At 50.4% G+C, this 18,946-nt stretch overlaps 1 protein-coding gene across 5 annotated transcripts in view; it reads right to left on the bottom strand.

Annotated features, from left to right (window-relative positions):
* The window catches only part of CAPZB (capping actin protein of muscle Z-line subunit beta), a 131,261-nt gene that overhangs the window by 96,451 nt on the left and 15,864 nt on the right, over positions 1 to 18,946 (bottom strand). Inside the window, exon 1 of one of the 5 annotated variants that reach the window (XM_035019622.1) lies at positions 2,955 to 3,124. The exons of the other annotated variants lie outside the window; for them this stretch is intronic. Coding sequence (XP_034875513.1) covers positions 2,955 to 2,996 — 42 coding nt within the window. The 5' untranslated portion in view covers positions 2,997 to 3,124. Of the gene's footprint in view, positions 1 to 2,954; positions 3,125 to 18,946 lie in introns of those variants that run through there. 5 annotated transcript variants of the gene reach the window in all.

The following is an 18,946-nucleotide window of genomic DNA, read 5'->3' as shown; positions in this document are numbered from 1 at the left end:
CCCTTCATTCAACTGCAAATGATTCGCATGAGAAGTGGCCTGGAGACCAGACCAGCTTTACTCCCTCCTCTGCAGCAAGTTGTCACTTAGCCAACACATTTCCGGGGGGGGGGGGGGGGGGGGGGGGGGTGGGACTGTTTTCAGTGTCTCTCGGTTTAATCACTGGTCTTGCTCTCATCCAAAAACCTCTCCTGCCCGTGTACCATGTGGAGTCCATTAACTTTGCTGTTTACTTTCCCTGCCGCCTCCCTTCGGCCTGACAGTTACAGTTTCCAGCCCGATGGCCACTTAGCCACCTGTTGCTCCCCTTCTTCCGTCTGATCTGACACACGTGACACCTCTCTAGGTTCGGGGTCACATCCTTCAGGCTGGCTGTGGCCCGGGTGGGAGAACCCTGCCCCGCCCCCGGACCCGTCTGGGCACTGGAGAGACATGGGCTCATAAACAAGCCCCTGATGAGCTGAGATGCCAGGACACTCGGACGCTGCTCCAGGCCGCCCGCGGCCCCCTCCCCACTTCCCCCTCCCCACTTCCCCCATCTGGCTTCCATCCGACCCTAGCAGCTGGCCAGGTGGTTTTCATTTGCAGATGAAACCCCAGCAGCTCCACCACCACACACCTCCTGACCCTGGAGTTGAGGTGCGGCCCACAGGCACAAAGTATGCTGTGTGTCACTAAGCAGGACTGAAAGGCCACATTTTCCAGGGCCGGAACCAGGGGTAAGAGAGCAAAGTGGGGTCTTGAGGCTTGGAAATTCTGACGACAGCCAAGAAAAAGCAATGCCCTGGTCTGACAGGACGTGAATCCAATCTGGCACGGGAGCCGAGGAAACGGGGAGGGGCTTCTTCAGTGTTCTGCATCTGGTCTCAGACTGGAGACGCAGGGACACCGGCCCCTGCTCCTGAGCTCTCCACCAGCATGCTCAAATAATGAAGGCAGCAGCAGGTCTTCAATGTGCGTCACGCTAGGTCTACGCAACGTGTCAGCAAACAACTAAAATCAGGTTTATAAAGGAAACGTACCCGATACACAAAAACGGTGATGATGATTTTAACCACAGTTCTACTGACAAAGGATTTACGGTGTCCCAGACACTGTTCTAAGTGCTTAGTGTTAATTCATTCGCTCCTCCTAACAGGCCTATAAAATAGCTTCCACTATTAATCCTACTTCCTAGACATGAGGACCGAGGTACAGGGAAGTTATGAAACTCATCAAGGGTCACGAAGCTGGTAAGTGGCAGCACTGGAATATGAACGCAGCCCAGCTCCAGAAGCCAGGTTTTTAACTGCCATCCTATCCTGCCACCCAGAAGAGAATAGAAGAGAAACACAACAGTATCTATTTATATATCCACCAGAACAGTAAAGAACAATCATAAACAGCCAGAGAGAAGTACTCCAAAATAACAAGTATTTTGTCTAAGTAATGGAATTAAGGTGATTCTTATTTTTATATACTCTGCTATTGTTTCTGATTTTCTACAATAAATTAAATCAGAAGGAGACCACGACTATTATCATTTTTGAGTCCTTGAAGAAAAAAGATCTGTGTGCTAGCTAGCACTAGGGATCACCAGTAATCAGTCCCCAGGAGTTCCTTAAATTTTACTTATTTATTTTTAAAGATTTTATTTGTCAGAGAGCTAGCACAAACGGGGGGAGGGGCAGAGGCAGAGGAAGCAGCCAACACCCCACCAAGCAAGGAGCCAGATGCAGGACTCCATCCCAAGACCCCGGGATCATGACCTGAGCTGAAGGCAGACACCTAACCGACTGAGCCACCCAGGAGGCCCGGTCCCCAGTTCTAATGGAACTTTCACATGAGTTACTTAAACCCCCCCTCCACGCATGCAAGTTTCTTCACCTGTGCAATGGGACTACCACTACCCAACCTCAGAGACTGTCAGGATGAAATGAGAGCCTGGTGGAGTTCCTGGCACAGGACCGGCATTAAAACAATCACACCCTTTCCAGGGGGCCCACAATAGCAGCTGCCACTTTTCGATGCCCACCCCGATAGGCACGTAACACACACAGAGTCAACTCTTTCTCACTCCCCAGTAGGTGAAAGAAAGAAAATGAGGTTCAGGAGCTCCCCCCGAGCCACAGTGCCTGGAAGAGGCCGACCCAAGATTGGAACCAGGTTTGCCCAACTCCAGGGCCCATGCTCCTTCCACGATCCCCACTTCCCTTTCAGATCAAGTTCCAGGTGAAGACAGACAGGGTATCACCATGTTCCTCTTTCTCAGCTGCTCCCTTTCAACTATTTCAGCCTCCTTAAAGGTCCAGGCAGAAGGGAGCATGCCTCACGCTGAAATGATTACAAGGCAGTTCTCAGTATCTTTGTTCACACTCGAAACCTGATCCTCCCGGTTCAATTATTCCCCAGCTGTCCCTAACTCAGTCCAAGTTCATAGATTGATGCTGACAGTCCTGGGAGCAAGCCTATGTCCTCTCCTCCTGCAGCCACACCTAGGAACAATCCATTTTTTGGAACTTAATTCAGAAGACTCTGGTTGCCACTTTGGCATCCTAGATTCTAGACAAGACTGCTATGGTGGTTTTCAGACATATGCTCTTCCACTAGTCCCAGTTCTCCCAAAGGGGCCGGAGCTCAACTTCAGGGGGCTCAGGCGGGTAACAGTGATGGCTTTGCTGTGGATTACATTCTGGACCAGTGAAGAATAGGTGTGTGTTCACAAAACGCGGCTGGAGCGCTTCCAAAGAGGCCGACAGCAAGGCATCTCGAAGCAAGACCATGTTTGACAGTGCCTCCTGACTCACCAAACATGGGAGCATTCTAGTCCTTCCCGACCTCCAAACAGACTTCCCGCCAGGGTTAATCACACGCACAAGGAATTCTTACTTTCTAAAATTTTTTAGAAGTTCATTATATGGACCATTATATGGTCCTTTATATGATCTGATATATAAAAAGTCCGTTTTACTTACTATACACTTCAGGGGTGTCTCTACAGCCTCGAATAGGTGCATCCTGAAGCAGGAGGAAGATCACTTGGAGATTATCGAGGATCAACTCGGTTGTTTGAGAAAACAGAGTCCAGAAAAAGACAAGCTGGTACAAGAACCTTTGGAAGCAAACGCCCTTAAAAACTATCCTTTTGGGGCGCCTGGGTGGCTCAGTCGTTAAGCGTCTGCCTTTGGCTCAGGTCATGATTCCAGGGTCCTGGTATCGAGCCCCGCATCGGGCTCCCTGCTCGGCGGGAAGCCTGCTTCTCCCTCTCCCACTCCCCCTGCTTGTGTTCCCTCTCTCGCTGTGTCTCTCTCTGTCAAATAAATAAATAAAATCTTTAAAAAAAACAACAAAAAAAACCCTATCCTTTTACACTTCACAATGCCAACTGATATTGAAGCTTGTGTTGGAAAATCTCCTACTTCTGAAGGATAAAGGGGCAAAGGAAGAGAAGTATCTCAAATGCACTCACTGCGTTTGTTTTGGAAAAGACCAGTCAAGAGTCCACAAAAGGTTATGAAACACCCCAGTGACACCACCTCTGATATTTATCTTTGGATAACAGAAAGGGATGTTTTATTTTTTTTTTGAAGATTTTATTTATTTGACAGAGACACAGTGAGAGACGGAACACAAGCAGGGGGAGCAGGAGAGGGAGAAACAGGCTCCCTGCCCAGCAGGGAGCTCGATGTGGGACTCGATCCCAGGACCCTGGGATCATGGCCTGAGTCGAAGGCAGACGCTTAACGACTGAGCCACCCAGGCGCCCCGAAAGGGATGTTTATTATTTGTAAGAACTCTCTTTGCTATTACATGACTCGTCCCTGCATGCCAGGACTGCTCTCATCTGGTGCCAGGGAGACTCTGCTGAATCATCAAGTTTGCAAAACTGATCACTGCTCAGTTAGTGTCACTCCGCAGAGCGGGCTGATATGCCCCAAACCAGCTATGCGGAGGGACTGTTATTGTTCCTTTCGTTATTACCAGTGGTTCCTGTTTCACTTTAAGGCCTTAACGACATTTCAATCCGAGAACTTATCAATGACCTCAGCGGTTGAGCTGCTCAGAAATGCCCACCAGGTCAGCACGAGTTCCTAAGGAGAAGCCACCACAAGATCTGGAGGTTGGACCGTGGCACAAAGAAGGGAAGCAGCAGGTGCAGAGGACAGAACAGGGACGGGAAGACTATGGAAGAGAGGAATGAACTTACTGCCACAGATGGCATACAAGAAGTCTTTAAGAATGCAAGGGGACGGGCGCCTGGGTGGCTCAGTTGGTTAAGCAACTGCCTTCGGCTCAGGTCATGATCCTGGAGTCCCTGGATCGAGTCCCGCATCGGGCTCCCTGCACGGCGGGGAGTCTGCTTCTCCCTCTGACCCTCCCCCCTCTCATGTGCTCTCTCTCTCATTCTCCCTCTCAAATAAATAAATAAAATCTTAAAAAAAAAAAAATGCAAGGGGACAATCCTGTAACTGGCAAAACAGGAAAGCTTTTTTTTCCCCTACTCCCAACTAACATGCCGTGGAAGGATGGAAAGGAACATCTACCACTGGATAAAATACTACCAATACCACCTTACATGTGCGCAGCACCTAAGAGCTCCCACCTTAGTCACCGGACCCCCCGACAAAGCTGTAAGGCAGACAACAGCATCCCCACGCTACAGGAGAGGACGCGGACGTTCTGGGAGGCAAGCGCTCGCTCCCTGGGACACACAGTTACTCAGGGACAAGGCTGGGACCAGAGGAGAGAACACTTCTGCACATGACAGTTTGGGAAGATGAGCAAATAATGCCTCCCTACATCAGCCAGTTACTACTGCCTCCACTTCTCTGAAGGACTCTACAACTCTCAAGTATGAGGCCTCAACATACCGAAAAGGAATCTCAGGGTTTTCCCTCACCAAAGCCTATCCGTTATGCAGAGAACATTTACCGAGCATTTACTATATGCCAGTAATAAGGCTATGAAACATTTATTATTACAAGTATTATTATTTCTCTCCATCCCCAATACCAACCCTCCCCCTCTTGCCCAAGCCAGCATGTGTCACCCGGTGTACCACAGTAGTCTCCTGACCCACACTTGCCCTGGCACCCTCCCTTCTCCACACCTGGGTCAAAGCAAACTAGGACTCACACCTGATCAGCCCCACAGCCTACACCCTTCAAAGTCTCCTAGGAAGAAGATAACCCACCCACACACACACACACACACTGGGGGCTAGAAGTAGAGTCCTGCCCACCTCTCCATTCTCATTTCCCAGCCTGCTCCTTGCCACCGTCTTCCTTCTGTCCCTCTTTACTCACTAAGCTCCTTCCTGCCACAAGGCTTTGCACATTGTGGTTCCTTCTGCCTAGACTATTTCCTCAGCTCAAGCCTAGCCCCTCCTGACCCTCTTGACGCCAAGCCCCCTACTGCAGCCTCGTAGCAGCATGCCCCCCTCCGGGCGCCATGACTACCTTGTTGGTGTCCATCTCCCCCACTAGGCTGTAGGCTCCAGGAGAGCAAGGGTAATGTTCTTCTTGGTCACTTTTGTATTGCCCGGGTCTGGCACAATGTTTAACTCATGGTCAGTGAATACTCAGGGAACAAGCTGATGACACTTTTTTTTTTTTTAAGATTTTTTTTTTTTTTAAAGATTTTGTTTATTTATTCATGAGAGACAGAGGCAGAGGGAGAAGCAGGCTCCCCACGGAGCAGGGAGCCCGATGCGGGACTCGATCCCAGGACCCTGGGATCATGACCTGAGCCGAAGGCAGACGCTTAACCGACTGAGCCACCCAGGCGTCCCTTTTTTTTTTTAAAGATTTTATTTATTTATTTGACAGAGAGAGACACAGCAAGAGAGGGAACACAAGCAGGGGGAGTGGGAGAGGGAGAAATAGGCTTCCCGTGGAGCAGGGAGCCCAATGCGGGGCTCGATCCCAGGACCCTGGGATCATGACATGAGCCGAAGGCAGACACTTAACAACTGAGTCACCCAGGCGCGCCAAGCTGATGACCCTTATGTGCCTGAGCACCAAGAACAGAAAAGGCTGCAAGCTGGCTCCCAGTCCCAAGTGAGCCTTCCACCACCACGTGAATACAGCCAGGATGATGGTAAGAGGCTGCAGGGAGGTGTGGGAAGAGCACTGGATGTGGAGTCAGCATGTCCTGATGGGGTGGGGCCTGGTGATGACCAGCCCTATGGGTGAACATCACTCAAATGCAGGCAAACCCCAGGTGCCTTCTGGTTGGCATCAATGTCAACCTACCCATCATGTGACCCTGACCCAACCCCAGTTCTGGCCACCTCCCCGACACCACCCTCTCTCTCACTGAGCATCCCAGCTGTTGTCACCCTGCCTCTACCCTTGCCTCTCACAATCCTTCCATCTGTGCAGCAACTGAAATAACCTTCTTTAACATAAATAAGATCACAGTATTCTCCTGCTTAAAACCCTAAGTCTTGTTACCATTAGAATAGAACCTGATGCATAAGGCCCTGCGTGGCTCAACTCAGCAGCAGACCCGTCTTCCATTCCTCCACCTCAGCACCCCTGCACCGGCTGGCCCCCTCCGGTCCCCAGTGGCTGGCTCCCTCTCCGCACTGTCACCTCACCTGGAGGGCACCACCGGAGAGGGCACCACGGGAGGGGGCCCCGCCGCCCCTGCCCGCCCGGCACATCACTGGCTGTTTCTTCGCAGCACTTAGTACTGGAAAGGCTCGTGTTCATGATCTGTCTCATCCCAACAAAGCAGGGACTTCGTGTTGGTCACTACATGGGTGACTATTTGCTGAATCAATGCTAATACAAACAGTTACTGCGCCCTTCCTGGGACCAGAGCAAGGAGCCCATGAGATGCATTAGTTCATCCTCCAAACAACCCCCCATCCCCATTTTACAGAGGAGGAGAGTAAGGAACAGAGAGGGTCTGCGGCACTCACACCCAGGCAGCCCGCCCCAGCACTGTGCTGTGGACCACCAGCCTGCGCGTGCTGCTTCTCTCGGTTTCCCTGGATTGCACACTGTCTCCCACGCGGACGGGAGCTGCTGGAGAGCAGGCGCCGGATCTCGTGGCACTGTCTCCCCAGGGTCCCAGATGAAAGCTTAGAAACAAATGAAGGAATCAGAAAAGCCTTGGCTAGGAAAGCCGTTCAAAAGACAGCAGGTTGGGCACCTGGGTGGCTCAGTTGGTTAAGCGACTGCCTTCAGCTCAGGTCATGATCCCAGAGTCCTGGGATCGAGTCCCGCATCGGGCTCCCGGCTCAGCGGGGAGCCTGCTTCTCCCTCTCCCACTCCCCCTGCTTGTGTTCCCTCTCTCGCTGTGTGTGTCTCTCTCTGTCAAATAAATAAATAAAATCTTTAAAAAAAAAAAAAAAAAGACAGCAGGTTTACAACTCACACCCGCACTCCAGGAGGAGGCTCCCAGCAGGTGGGAGGAAGGAGAGGCACCAGCCACGAGACGCGCCCCCCCACCCCCCCAGAGCAAGTGGGTCCTATGAGGTCTCCTGTTTCACCCTATAAGAGCTACACCCTCATCTTGAGAAACTCTTTTCCACAAAATGTCACGCAAATGACATTTGGAGAGGGTTTCCTACTGCTCTTATTTTGGAAAGTTATGTAAGATTACTAAGAAGTACTATTAATGGTTTTGTCTCCCTTACACATTTACGCCCAATCTCTGTTCCAGCCTGCTGTGGAGCACACGTGGGAGCACACGTGATCATCCCGAGGGCGCAGGGAGCTCAGTGATTGGAGAGAAGCCGCCCCAGGCCACACGGCGGCGGGCCGGGGGATCCAGGCTGCAAACCTGCCCTTTTTACCACAACGCCAAAGCCTTCGATAACGAGTCTCAGGAAAAGGGCCCCAATTTTCTCCCAATGACTTCGGAGTGATGGCTCAAGTTGTGGAGCGCAGAGGCTGCAAGGCAGAGGCTGACAGTTCCTGGCGGCGCACGTCTGCGTGGACGGCTGAGAACGCCCCCCACCGCGCCTCAAGCTCCCGCAGCGTCAAATGGCAGCCGGCGGCAGGAACAGACAGAGCCCCACTACAGGAAGGCGGGCTGAACGGCCGAGTTCACACTGTGAATTCACCAAACTGGCCCGAAGAGGAAGCCAAACTGCAGACCAAGCAGCCAGGAAGCCCAAGGCCCGCCCACCCACCTGAGCCTCCCGGGCTGGTTACCAGCAGCTCCGAGGGACAGAGTGGCAGACGGAGGGACCCCCTGCCTCCTGAGCGGCGAGCAGGCAGGGCTACCCAGGCAAAGAGCAAACAGGTGGCATCTAAGAAATGGCCAAGGCCAAAGCTGGGCTGGATCCCGGCTAAGGAGAGGAGAGGCTAAAGCGCCCAATACCAGCCAGCAAGTGCCCAGGAGGGTGCCTGGGGCCCCAAGGGCTCATGGATCCAGGACTTTGGTGACAGTCAGCTTCCATTTCTATGATCTGACTCAATAAACAAACTATTCTCTGAAAGAGGCCGATTTCAAAGGACCTCTGCGTGCCCAGCGACGACGGGTCTGCCCAACAGGTAACGGGAGTCCAGACGAGCAGGAGCCCCCCGCCCCGTCAATCCCAGCTGGCCATGTCAGGCTGGGGCTGCCGTTTGTTGACATGCGTGGCTTATCCTGTGCTACTCCAGCCGTTGACTACAAGCGGGACACGCACAGCATGTGCTCTCCTGTTCGTCACAGCCCTGCCATGTCTTGGGTCTCTTCGGCCTGGCCAGGTCACTCCTATCATCCACTTGCCACGGTGGGCCTTTGGATTTGCACTCCTGTTCTGTACAAGTCACTGAGGAGCTAGAGACAAAGAAGAGAACAGCCCCGATGCCCGAATGTGCTACTCGTCTTGAAGTCTTCCAAAAGGGCTGGCTGACTCCAAGGTCCACGGACATGGTCACGTCCAGCACGACAGAAGCTACCAGACTCTTTCTCTCGAAGCCATGAGGAGAGCTCAGTCTCAGACTGTTTATGTGAGAAAAATAAAGATCAATTTCCTGCATTTTATAGGGTTCTTAGATGCAAGGCTCATAACTTTAAGAGCAACCAAATAATCTGCTACCACGGTAAATGGAACAAGTTGGAGAGAACTTTGAGAAATAAACAAAAGAAATACAAAAGTAATCTCTGAATATTAATAAAACCTCTCAGGAGGGTCAGCCGTGAATCCAAGACAGGATCAGGTATTCTGCAGGAAGCTAACACCACGCACGCACACACGGTAGAGCTCCGTTTCATACGGAGGCTGTCCTACGGGAACATCTTTCCAACACCAGCCTCAAGACCCCAGTCTTCAGTTCCCCTGAACGCAGGTGCCCTTAGTTGATACATAAACTGCCTTGGATGGAATGCAGATCCACCGTGCCGGCCACAACGGCGCTGTACAGAAAGGCTACTCCAACCTCCAGGCCCAGCCTGGCCAAGCATCAGCCCATCCAACCAGGTGACGTCCTTAGAGCATCTCAACTCGGGCTGTCTGCATGGGCGACCTGGGAAGGGAGGAGCAGTCTACTGCAACACAGAACTGCTCAGACCACAAAACACAACACAGAACCACCACCATTTCAAAGGGACAAGGAATGAGGGTGCTTAGTCTCTGACACAACTTGGGCAAGGGACACCACTGCACAGATCATCTCTGCTCCTCCAGGTCACAGGAGGGTCAGAGGCACTAATGAGGGTCATGACACTCACCTTAACTGGGTGCAGGGGAGGATTTTCATCCAGGAAATGGAACAATGACCAGCATTCCAGACTATTACTTGGAGATTAGCTCGGTGGCTTCGGCAGAGACGAGGGGAGGTTTAAAGGGTCCCATTTAACCCCAGAAAGGCAGGAAGTTCCAACAGAAAGGCTGTCACTCTATCTAAGTCTTGTTGGAGCTAAAGCACAGCAGGAAAATCAAGCAAACCAAAGGGGAATTGGAGCCCTTCACCAAAGGAGGGGCCTTGGGATTAATGGACTCTTTAATTTTCGAATTTCCTGAGGTTTCCGGCTAATTAGGCCCCTTAGCCATACTGTAATGTGATCAAATTTCAGCTGAGTTCACAGAACAGCTGAAGGTGGAAGATGCCACTGAAATTACCACTGGGCCCCAGGGACTGCAGACAAGGCCCACAGCACTTGCTTCCAGCTTGATCCGCACTAATTGGGCACCTCTAATTCCCCCAACAATGGCTCAGAGGCCGGCTCGGAGGGCACCATGTAATCCACCACATACACTCGGGGAGCTCTGGTCTGACACTACTACTTACTGATAATTCTCTAATTCGGTATGAGCATGCAGACACACACACCTCACCGGTGGGGAGAAGGGACGCAGAGTGCACCACCAGCAAACACAGCCAACCCCGCTAAACAAACGGAAAATGAGGTACGATTCATTGCTTATGAAATCAGAAAACTTAGGGAGAAAAACACCCAAGGCCGGCAAGGAAGCAGCGCATGGACCCTCGTACTGCTGGTGGCATTATGACTCGGCCTGACCCTGTGGGAAGACAATTTGGCAGTATCTGCCCAGGGCTGGGAAAGTATTCCCACTCGGGACACACAAATATTACCCCTGGGGGTCCATCCTACACAAGAATCCAAATCCAAGGAAAACTGCATAAGGGACCACAATCACTGTAACACTGTTCAGAATGCAAAAAACTGGAAGCAACCTAAAGACGGACATCAGGGAGGTTAGGGGCATATCCATCTGCTCTGCTCTAAGGAGCCATTAAGGAAGGATGGCTATGAAGACTTCTTGCTCTTGGGGGAAAAGTCTTAGGTCATCAAAAGTTATTTTTAATGGACTTTACTTTTTAGAGCAGTTTTAGAGTCGCAGCAAAACTGAACAGAAGGCACAGATTTCCCACCTAACTCGGGCACAGCCTCTCCCCTTACCAACAGCCCCCGGCAGAGCGGTGCGTTGGTGCTAAGTGATGAACCTGCACTGAGACATCGTTATCACCCCATGTCCACAGTTCACTGCCAGGTACCCGCCAGAGTCATTCTACTACCCTACAAAGCCACAGTGCTCCACCTGTCTCAGCCTTCCCTCTCCAACCCCGGACAACCACTGGCATTTTTACTGTCTCTACAGTGTGCCTTTTCCAGAAGGTCCTACTGTTGGAATCACACAGAACGTCACCTTTTCAGACTGGCTTCACTCAGTTAACACATGCCATGTAGGGCTCCCGTGTCTGTTCATGGCTTGACAGCTTCTTTCTCTTTAGTGCTAAATACTGTTCCATTGGGATGGACCATCGTCTGTGTATCCATTCACCTGCTGAGGGACATTTTGGTGGCTTCCAAGTTTTAGCAATCATGAATAAAGCTGCTCTGAACACCCACGTGCAGGTTTCTGTGTGGACCTAATTCTTCAACTCTTTTGGGTGAATACCAAGGAGCGCAGTTGCTGGGATGTATGTTTAGTTCTGTAAAAGCCCGCTGAACTCCTCCAAAGGGCCTGTACCATCTGCATTCCCACCAGCAACAAATTCAAGTTCCTGTTGCTCCACGTCCTCACCAGCATTTGGTGTTGTCCGTGGTCTGGATTTAGGCGTTGATGGGGGGAGGGGGGCAGCTCACAGTCTGGTCATATTTTTTTTTTTTTTTAAGATTTTATTTATTTGACAGAGAGAGACAGCAAGAGAGGGAACACAAGCAGTGGGAAAGGGAGAAGCAGGCTCCCCGTAGAGCAGGGAGCCCGATGTGGGGCTCGATCCCAGGACCCTGAGATCATGACCTGAGCCGAAGGCAGATGCATAACGACTGAGCCACCCAGGCGTGCCTGGTCATGTTAATCTTTAAAAAAGGAAGATAGGGTGCCTGGGTGGCTCAGATGGTTAAGCATCTGCCTTCGGCTCAGGTCATGATCCCAGGGTCCTGGGATCGAGTCCCGCATCAGGCTCCCTGCTCAGCGGGAAGCCTGCCTCTCTCTCTGTCTCTTGTGAATAAATAAATAAAATCTTTAAAATAAACAAATAAATAAAAAATAAAAAAGGAAGATAAAAGACTACGTGTGCCCTATGACCATCACTAATCAAAATCCACATGCATAAGAGAAATGAAAGCACTTATTAAAAAACAGACTGTTAAAGGATTATTCCTTCTATGATCCAAACTTCTTACAATGAAACTTTAAGAGACTGAACCATATGAAACTGCTAATAGCCAACCGTTTTTGGCCCACAAAGATGGCAATTTCATATGGTTCAGTTTAATAGTTTTATAACTAAGTTTTAATAACTTCAGGCATTCACAGCATTTGTCCTTATTCTATGCCACCACTGCCTCTTAATGTAAAGAAACACCTCCACACATGTGGGAAAACAAGCTAATGGGTCTGAAAGCCTATCTGTACAATGCTGTAATCAAAAAATGTGGAGAGGTCCTTCAAAGAGGACGTGCAACAACTGATAGAGAAAACAGCCAATGAACGTCGATTTCACCATCTTTAAGCCCAATTCTGAAAGACACAGGCAGGCTCTCCACCTACCACCATGTGGAGATGGCACTTCTAAGCTATAAATTCAAAGGGGAGGAAGTCTCCACTTGGTCAGAAAAAGCCAGGACGCAAAGTCAAGCCCTGTGCCTTTCTGTACAAGGGTGTGTGAGTGGGTGTGGGGTGGGGGGACAGGGCTACCCCTGCTGGGTTCCCCTACTTCTGCCCAGCCTTCCACAGGCCTCCATCTCCAACCAGGGTCCACATTCCGGGCAAGTGTCTCAGAGGATGTTTGCTCCCCTTTTTCCTGGCCTCGGGACAAGACTAAGACTATTCAATGAAGTACCCTGATCCCTTGTGCCCAGAAAACAGGATCTGAAGGACAGAAAGGCACACTGAGGAAGGCAGACTGAATAGCCATCTGCAGAGGTGGAACAATTTTTCAAAAAGCTTTAAGCACACACGCAGAAAATATCTAGACTTGCCGGATGGGCTAGCCTCAGCCCACACACCTGCTCACCTCACTCTTAAAGCCTCACAGCCACTGACCCCTACCTTCAGCCCTGCTATGAAGCCTCTCTCTTAAAAAACCTGATTGAACTTTTACTTAAGAGTCAAAAAAAAAAAGTTTTAAATGTTTAAGAAAACAGATCTTTTAACACAGCCGTTGCATAAATAAAGCTTTCACTGAAAACGAGCTTAGAACGAGGCAGATCTGAGTGAGAATCTGAACTCTACAGACCACTGGCGATACAGCTCCAGGTAAATGACTCCACGTTCTCATCTATGAAACTAATCTCCTTGGGACAAAGGTTAACTCATTCCATTTAAATGAGACAACACACCCATTTAACGTCTCGAATCCCCTGCCTGGCACACAGGGCTGTTCTATAAATAAGCGCTACTGCTATCAAAGATAAAATACAAAATCTAGTCCACCTGGTCCAACACCCTCAGCACAGACGGGAAACAGACCCAAGGAAGGTCAGCGGAGCTGGGTAACTTGTGACTGCCCAGTACGGCACCGAGCTCGGCGCCTTATCAACAGAGGGCGCCAGTGAAGGTGCTGAACGCAGGGCGCACAGATGAGTCGTGCTGCGGGTGAAACAACACATTCACCCAATCTACTTCATTAAATCACTTAATGGCATGCCCTAATAAGGCTATGATCTAGAATGTTTCAGGGGGAGTCAACATTCACCTGGACCTGCGCTGCCCAGTACCGAAGCCACTAGCCACACTGGTTATTTAAGTTCATTAAAAATTAAGTAAAACGGAGTACTCCGTTCCTCAATCACACTGGCCACATGTGAAGTGCTCAAGAGCCACGTGTGTCTGGTGGCTGCTGGGCTGCACAGATACAGACATTTCCAGCATCATGGAAAGTCCAGCGGACGGCACAGCTGTACAAGACAGAAGACATCCTTAAACACTGTTTAATTTCTTACACAGTAGATCTGGTTTCCTAAATCCTACTGCCTGCTAATAGCACTACCAGAAGATGAGGAAAAGACCTCATTAGCCTTCTTTTTTTTAATGCAAATTTGCATATTCTTTTTTTTTTTTTTAGGTTTTATTTATTTGCGAGAGAGAGAATGAGAGACAGAGAGCATGAGAGGGAAGAGGGTCAGAGGGAGAAGCAGACTCCCCGCCGAGCAGGGAGCCCAATGCGGGACTCGATCCCGGGACTCCAGGATCATGACCTGAGCCGAAGGCAGTCGCTTAACCAACTGAGCCACCCAGGTGCCCGGGCAAATTTGCATATTCTTAACAAGCCTAATCTCCCTCAAAAAGTTACAAACAATATATTACACGTACACCATAGTCCTAGCACTATCAGAGGGTGGAATTAAGGGATGGTTGCGTTTTCCAAGTCACACATTACTTTTGTAGTGAGAAAAATAGGAAGTTAAGTATTTTTAAAAAGAATGAGAGAGATGCTTCGATTTACTTCTTTTTGAAACTCCCTACCACTCCTGGCTCAGCCTCCCAGCCTCTACTTCAGAGTTCCCACATGGTAGAATTTCTTTATCCAAAAAAGGGAAAAGGTGTTGGAAGAAAGCCACATCACATCCTGGAAGGCCACCCCAGGCCCAGCACTGTGCTAGGGGCTTCAACCATGTCACCGGCCCCTCTGATCAGCTGAAGAGTGTCCTGGCCCTTCGGAATAGCTACCAAGGCCATCTGCAGGCAGCCAAGGACTCCAGCTAACGATCCTCAAGGAAACCCGGTCATCTCTGGAGAAGGGCACCAGGAGCTGTGTCAGTCGGGTATCTCATTTACTCTTCAAAACCACCCCATGAGGCAGTTTGCTGAGATGAGCGCTCCTATTTCAAGGACGAGTGGGAGAGCTCACCATCAATCAGATTAATGCAAGCTTCATGAAGGCAGAGCTTTATCCATTGCTGCATCCTCAGCACCCAGAACAGTGTGGTTCACAGGAGAGCCTCCAGAAGGATTGTTGGTGGGTGTGGGAGTGAAACCTCACAGGTTTGGAGAGGTGGAGTGACTTGCACAAGGTTGCCCAGCCAATAAGCAGATGGGTAGTCAACTTTCGACTCCAAAACAGCAAGTCTTGCCATGGGTCTCTACTGCTTCATGGCATACGGGGAGAGCAAGGGAATGTTTTAGGACCAAGCTCTGCTTCTTCCTCTCTCCCCCAGCCCACTGCCATTCTCTGGAGCTCCTGGTGGAGGCTGAGCTTCACCTGACCTAAGCTGAGCATGGGCATCCCAGGGGGAGTGTGTTCAAAGCAAGCCATGGCTATGCATGACGCTTAAACAACTGAGCCCACCCAGGCGCCCCAAATAAATAAAATCTTTAAAAAAAAAAGTACTGTGAATCTGTTTCTATGAATTTACAGAAAAGACAAAACCAAAGTGACAAGACAGACCAGTGGTTGTCCAGGGATGTGGTGAGAGCAGGAGGAGAGATACAAAGGGGCACAGGGGGCTTTTTAGGGGGAGGGAACTAGTCTACAACCTGATTGTGGTGGTGGCTACATGACTATAACCAAAACTCATTAAACGGTACACTTAAAACTGTGAATTTCAGAGCATGGAAATAATGCCTTGATAAACACCACAAAACAAAGAGAGACTTGGAAATATTACCAGTGTGGGATCACGGATTTGAGGGAGGAGAGGCAGGCTGGAGGAGATGGGCCCACGAGGGCAAGGACAGGAGGGAGACTGTTCATTACACAGTACTGTAGGCAAGGGTTTTTATTTTTAATCTTGGGACTGTACTGCCCATTCCAAAGCTGAGTTACAATTCTTTCAAGGCTGGACTCAGAGGACCGCTCTGGGTCCCGGCTCTGCCGGGGCGGGGTCATCCGACGGCCGCTTCCAATGCCTGGTTCCTGTCAGTGAGCTACACGCACAGAATCTTAAAGGGACGGGGGAGTGAGAGTCTCCAGGTCCAACCAGAGTCGAATGTGCCAAATCACCATGTCCTCTCCTCCCAGAGGCCAGCACCGCCTGCCCCAGCCCTCCAGCCACTGTGTCAGTAGAAAAACAACAGTGACTGTTCACTGAGTGCTTCCTATACCCCAGGTGCCACTACCCATCTGACACCAGAGCCAAGGACAGCACGCCCAGAGCCCTTACCACATGCCAGGTACGACGGCAGGCACGTTACCTGTTTTACTCAGTGTACCCTCCAACGACACTATGATGGGGCACCAGCCCCAGGGTTAAATGACACCCAAAGCTACACTGCTGAAAACGGAGGGGCAAGGACAGAAACCCAGGCGGTGTGGCTCCAGGAGCCGACCCTGACATCCATGTCCCAGAACAACTCCGTTCCTGGGCCAGAGGTGACACTGCCACGACAGCCACGTCACATACCACAGTGGCCTGCGCCTCCGGCCTCCTCCACAGCGCGACAGGCCTGCCGCATTCAAGAGGGAGGCCAGCAGGACGGAAGGGTTCAGGATGCCACCAGACCAAGCTGCTTCCTTGGCTAACAAGCCATGAGGGCTGAAACCCAAATAAAAATGAGAAGCACGTGGGAAGACAAAATGTTCCTGAGCCGCAATATTTTTAAATCTCTATTTCTCTGAGCAAATGAATTACGGGTCCAGGTCAGAGTCCCGAGCTGCTGTCTGAGGGGCTGGGAAACCACAGAGGTACCGCTGAGTGGCACAGCCCACAGTTCTCGCACCTGGAGGGACCCTGGTGCTCATCAGTCCAATATGAAGAAAATTCGCCTGCCAGTGATCACACAGCCCATTAGGGGCCAAGACGTGGCCTGCACTCAGGGCTCCACGGTCCTGGAGCCGCCCCGCCCCTGCACCACTTCCCGTGTGCTGTGCAGATCCCTGGGGTCTGAGGTCTTAGCGGGGTACGGACAAATGGGATCCAGTGCTTACCGATTTTTAACACGCACAGAAAAAAATGTAACCAGCACCTCAAACATGACCTTACAAATGTTTCTGCTTAGAAAGAGGTGAAAGGAGACCGAGGTGTTAGGCTCAAGGCAATTTAAAGAAAAACATTAAATAAATAACGATCAAGGTAGCATAAAAATATGGCACCGTGTGCTGGTAGATGGCCGAGGAAGGAAACCCATCCTACACCACGCTGGGCTCACCCTGGCAACAGGCTAAAGCACGAAACCAGAGGACAAGGTGAAGCAGCGAGAGGAACAGAGGTGTGGAGCCCCGCCGGTAGCTCAGCTCTTACACAGGAAGTGAGCACCGGCAGCCGAGGGCCTCCACGCGCCCCACTCCCAAGCCAACAGTCTTCCTCTGCTCCTGATACTTGAGCCAGCTGTGAATGTTTAACTGGGTCTCTTGCCTCAGTGATGCAGATGCCACAATCAGGCCCTCCTTTCTATTTTGCCGCATCCAGGGGCGGGGGGGGGGGGTCCCCCTCAGAGCCTCGGGCTGTTTCGGTTTCGAGTATAATTTGGATTCACAAAATACCTTGTAATGCTTCCCCTCCTCTGTTTCCACACCAGCGTCAGAAGCTGGACGTGTAGCTGAAGACAATGCTGGGCACCAGGGCTCTGGAGTTGCACCCACCCACCCCGAAAGGTCCTAGGAATGAAACGCTCATCTACAATCACCAGGGACACGAGGGTGTTATGATCACATTGGAGTCAAACTCGCTCCAAGAGGCAGAAGCCCCCAACCAAGCACTCAACTCTTCTCAGACTTTGAGAAAGATTCACTCCTATGGATCTAATACTTGAAGGCAGTATGCTTTCCCCCAACTCCCCTCCCAACAAACAATAAAAAAAATCAAAATTTGTGGAAGAATTTTATTAAAATCTTATTTTTTATTTTTCTTTAAGATTTATTTTAGAGAGGGGCGCCTGAGTGGCTCAGTCCATTAAAGTGTCTGCCTTCGGCTCAGGTCATGGTCCCAGGGTCCTGGGATCGAGCCCTGCATAGAGCTTCCTGCTCAGCGGGAAGCCTACTTCTCCCTCTCCCACTCCCCCAGCTTGTGCTCTCTCTCTCTCTCTCTCTCTCTCGCTGTCTCTATCAAATAAATAAATAAAATCTTTAAAAAAAAAAAAAAAGATTTATTTTAGAGAGAAGGAACAAAAGAGAGAGCGAGCATGAGTGCAGTTGGGTGGGGCAGAGAGAGAGGGAGACAGAATCCAAGCAGACGCCACGCTGAACATGGAGCCCAACTCGGGGCTCGATCTCAAAACTCTGAGATCATGACCTGAGCCAAAATCAGAGTCAGACACTTAACTACCCAGGCAACCCTAAAATCTTGTTTTTAAAACATCATCACTTTATCATATGGTCTCACCCACGTGGAATATAAAAAATAGCATAGAGGGTCATAGGGGAAGGGAGGGAAAACTGAATGGGAAGAAACCAGAGAGGGAGACAAACCATGAGAAACTCCTGACTCTGGGAAACAAACTGAGGGTTGCTGGAAGGGAGGGGGGTGGGGGGAATGGGGTAACTGGGAGATGGGCATGAAGGAGGGCCCATGATGTGATGAGCACGGGGTGTTATGTGCAACTGATGAATCACTGAACACCACATCTGAAACTAATGATGTACTATGTGTTGGCTAATTGAATTAAAAAATAAAAAATAAAAAAAATATTACTGTAACTACCTCTATGTCACCAGGTAGACACAACGCGGCCACATACTAGGTTCGTTCAGCACTTTGTGTATACAGTTGGTTCTCACTACCTGCGGATTCCACATTTGCAAATTCGCCTGCTCACTAAAATGTATTTGTAACCCCAAGGTCAATACTCGTGGCACTTCCACAGTCACTCCCAGACATGCATAGAATGGCAAAAACTCCGAATGCCCAACGCGCATGATCTGAGGAGGAACAAGGCAACACTCTCCCTCCTGGTTTCAGCTCCTGCACTGTCAACAAGAGTCCCCCTCGTGGTCTCTGTAGTGTCACCTTTCCCACATTTCTCTGCTCTTTGTTGATTTTGAGGTCTAAAAATGGCGCCCCAGCCTAGTGCTGTCCAGTGTTTCCAAGTACAAGAAGGCTGTGTCCGCTAAGGAGAACATGCTAGAGGAGCTTCATCCAGACGTGAGTTACCGTGCTGCTGGTGCTGGTCCTG

This window comes from Mirounga leonina, unplaced genomic scaffold (assembly GCF_011800145.1).
Source record: "Mirounga leonina isolate KUSES-001 unplaced genomic scaffold, KU_Mleo_1.0 Mir_173, whole genome shotgun sequence".
NCBI lineage: Eukaryota > Metazoa > Chordata > Mammalia > Carnivora > Phocidae > Mirounga > Mirounga leonina.
This window is presented reverse-complemented; position numbering and strand designations above follow the sequence as displayed.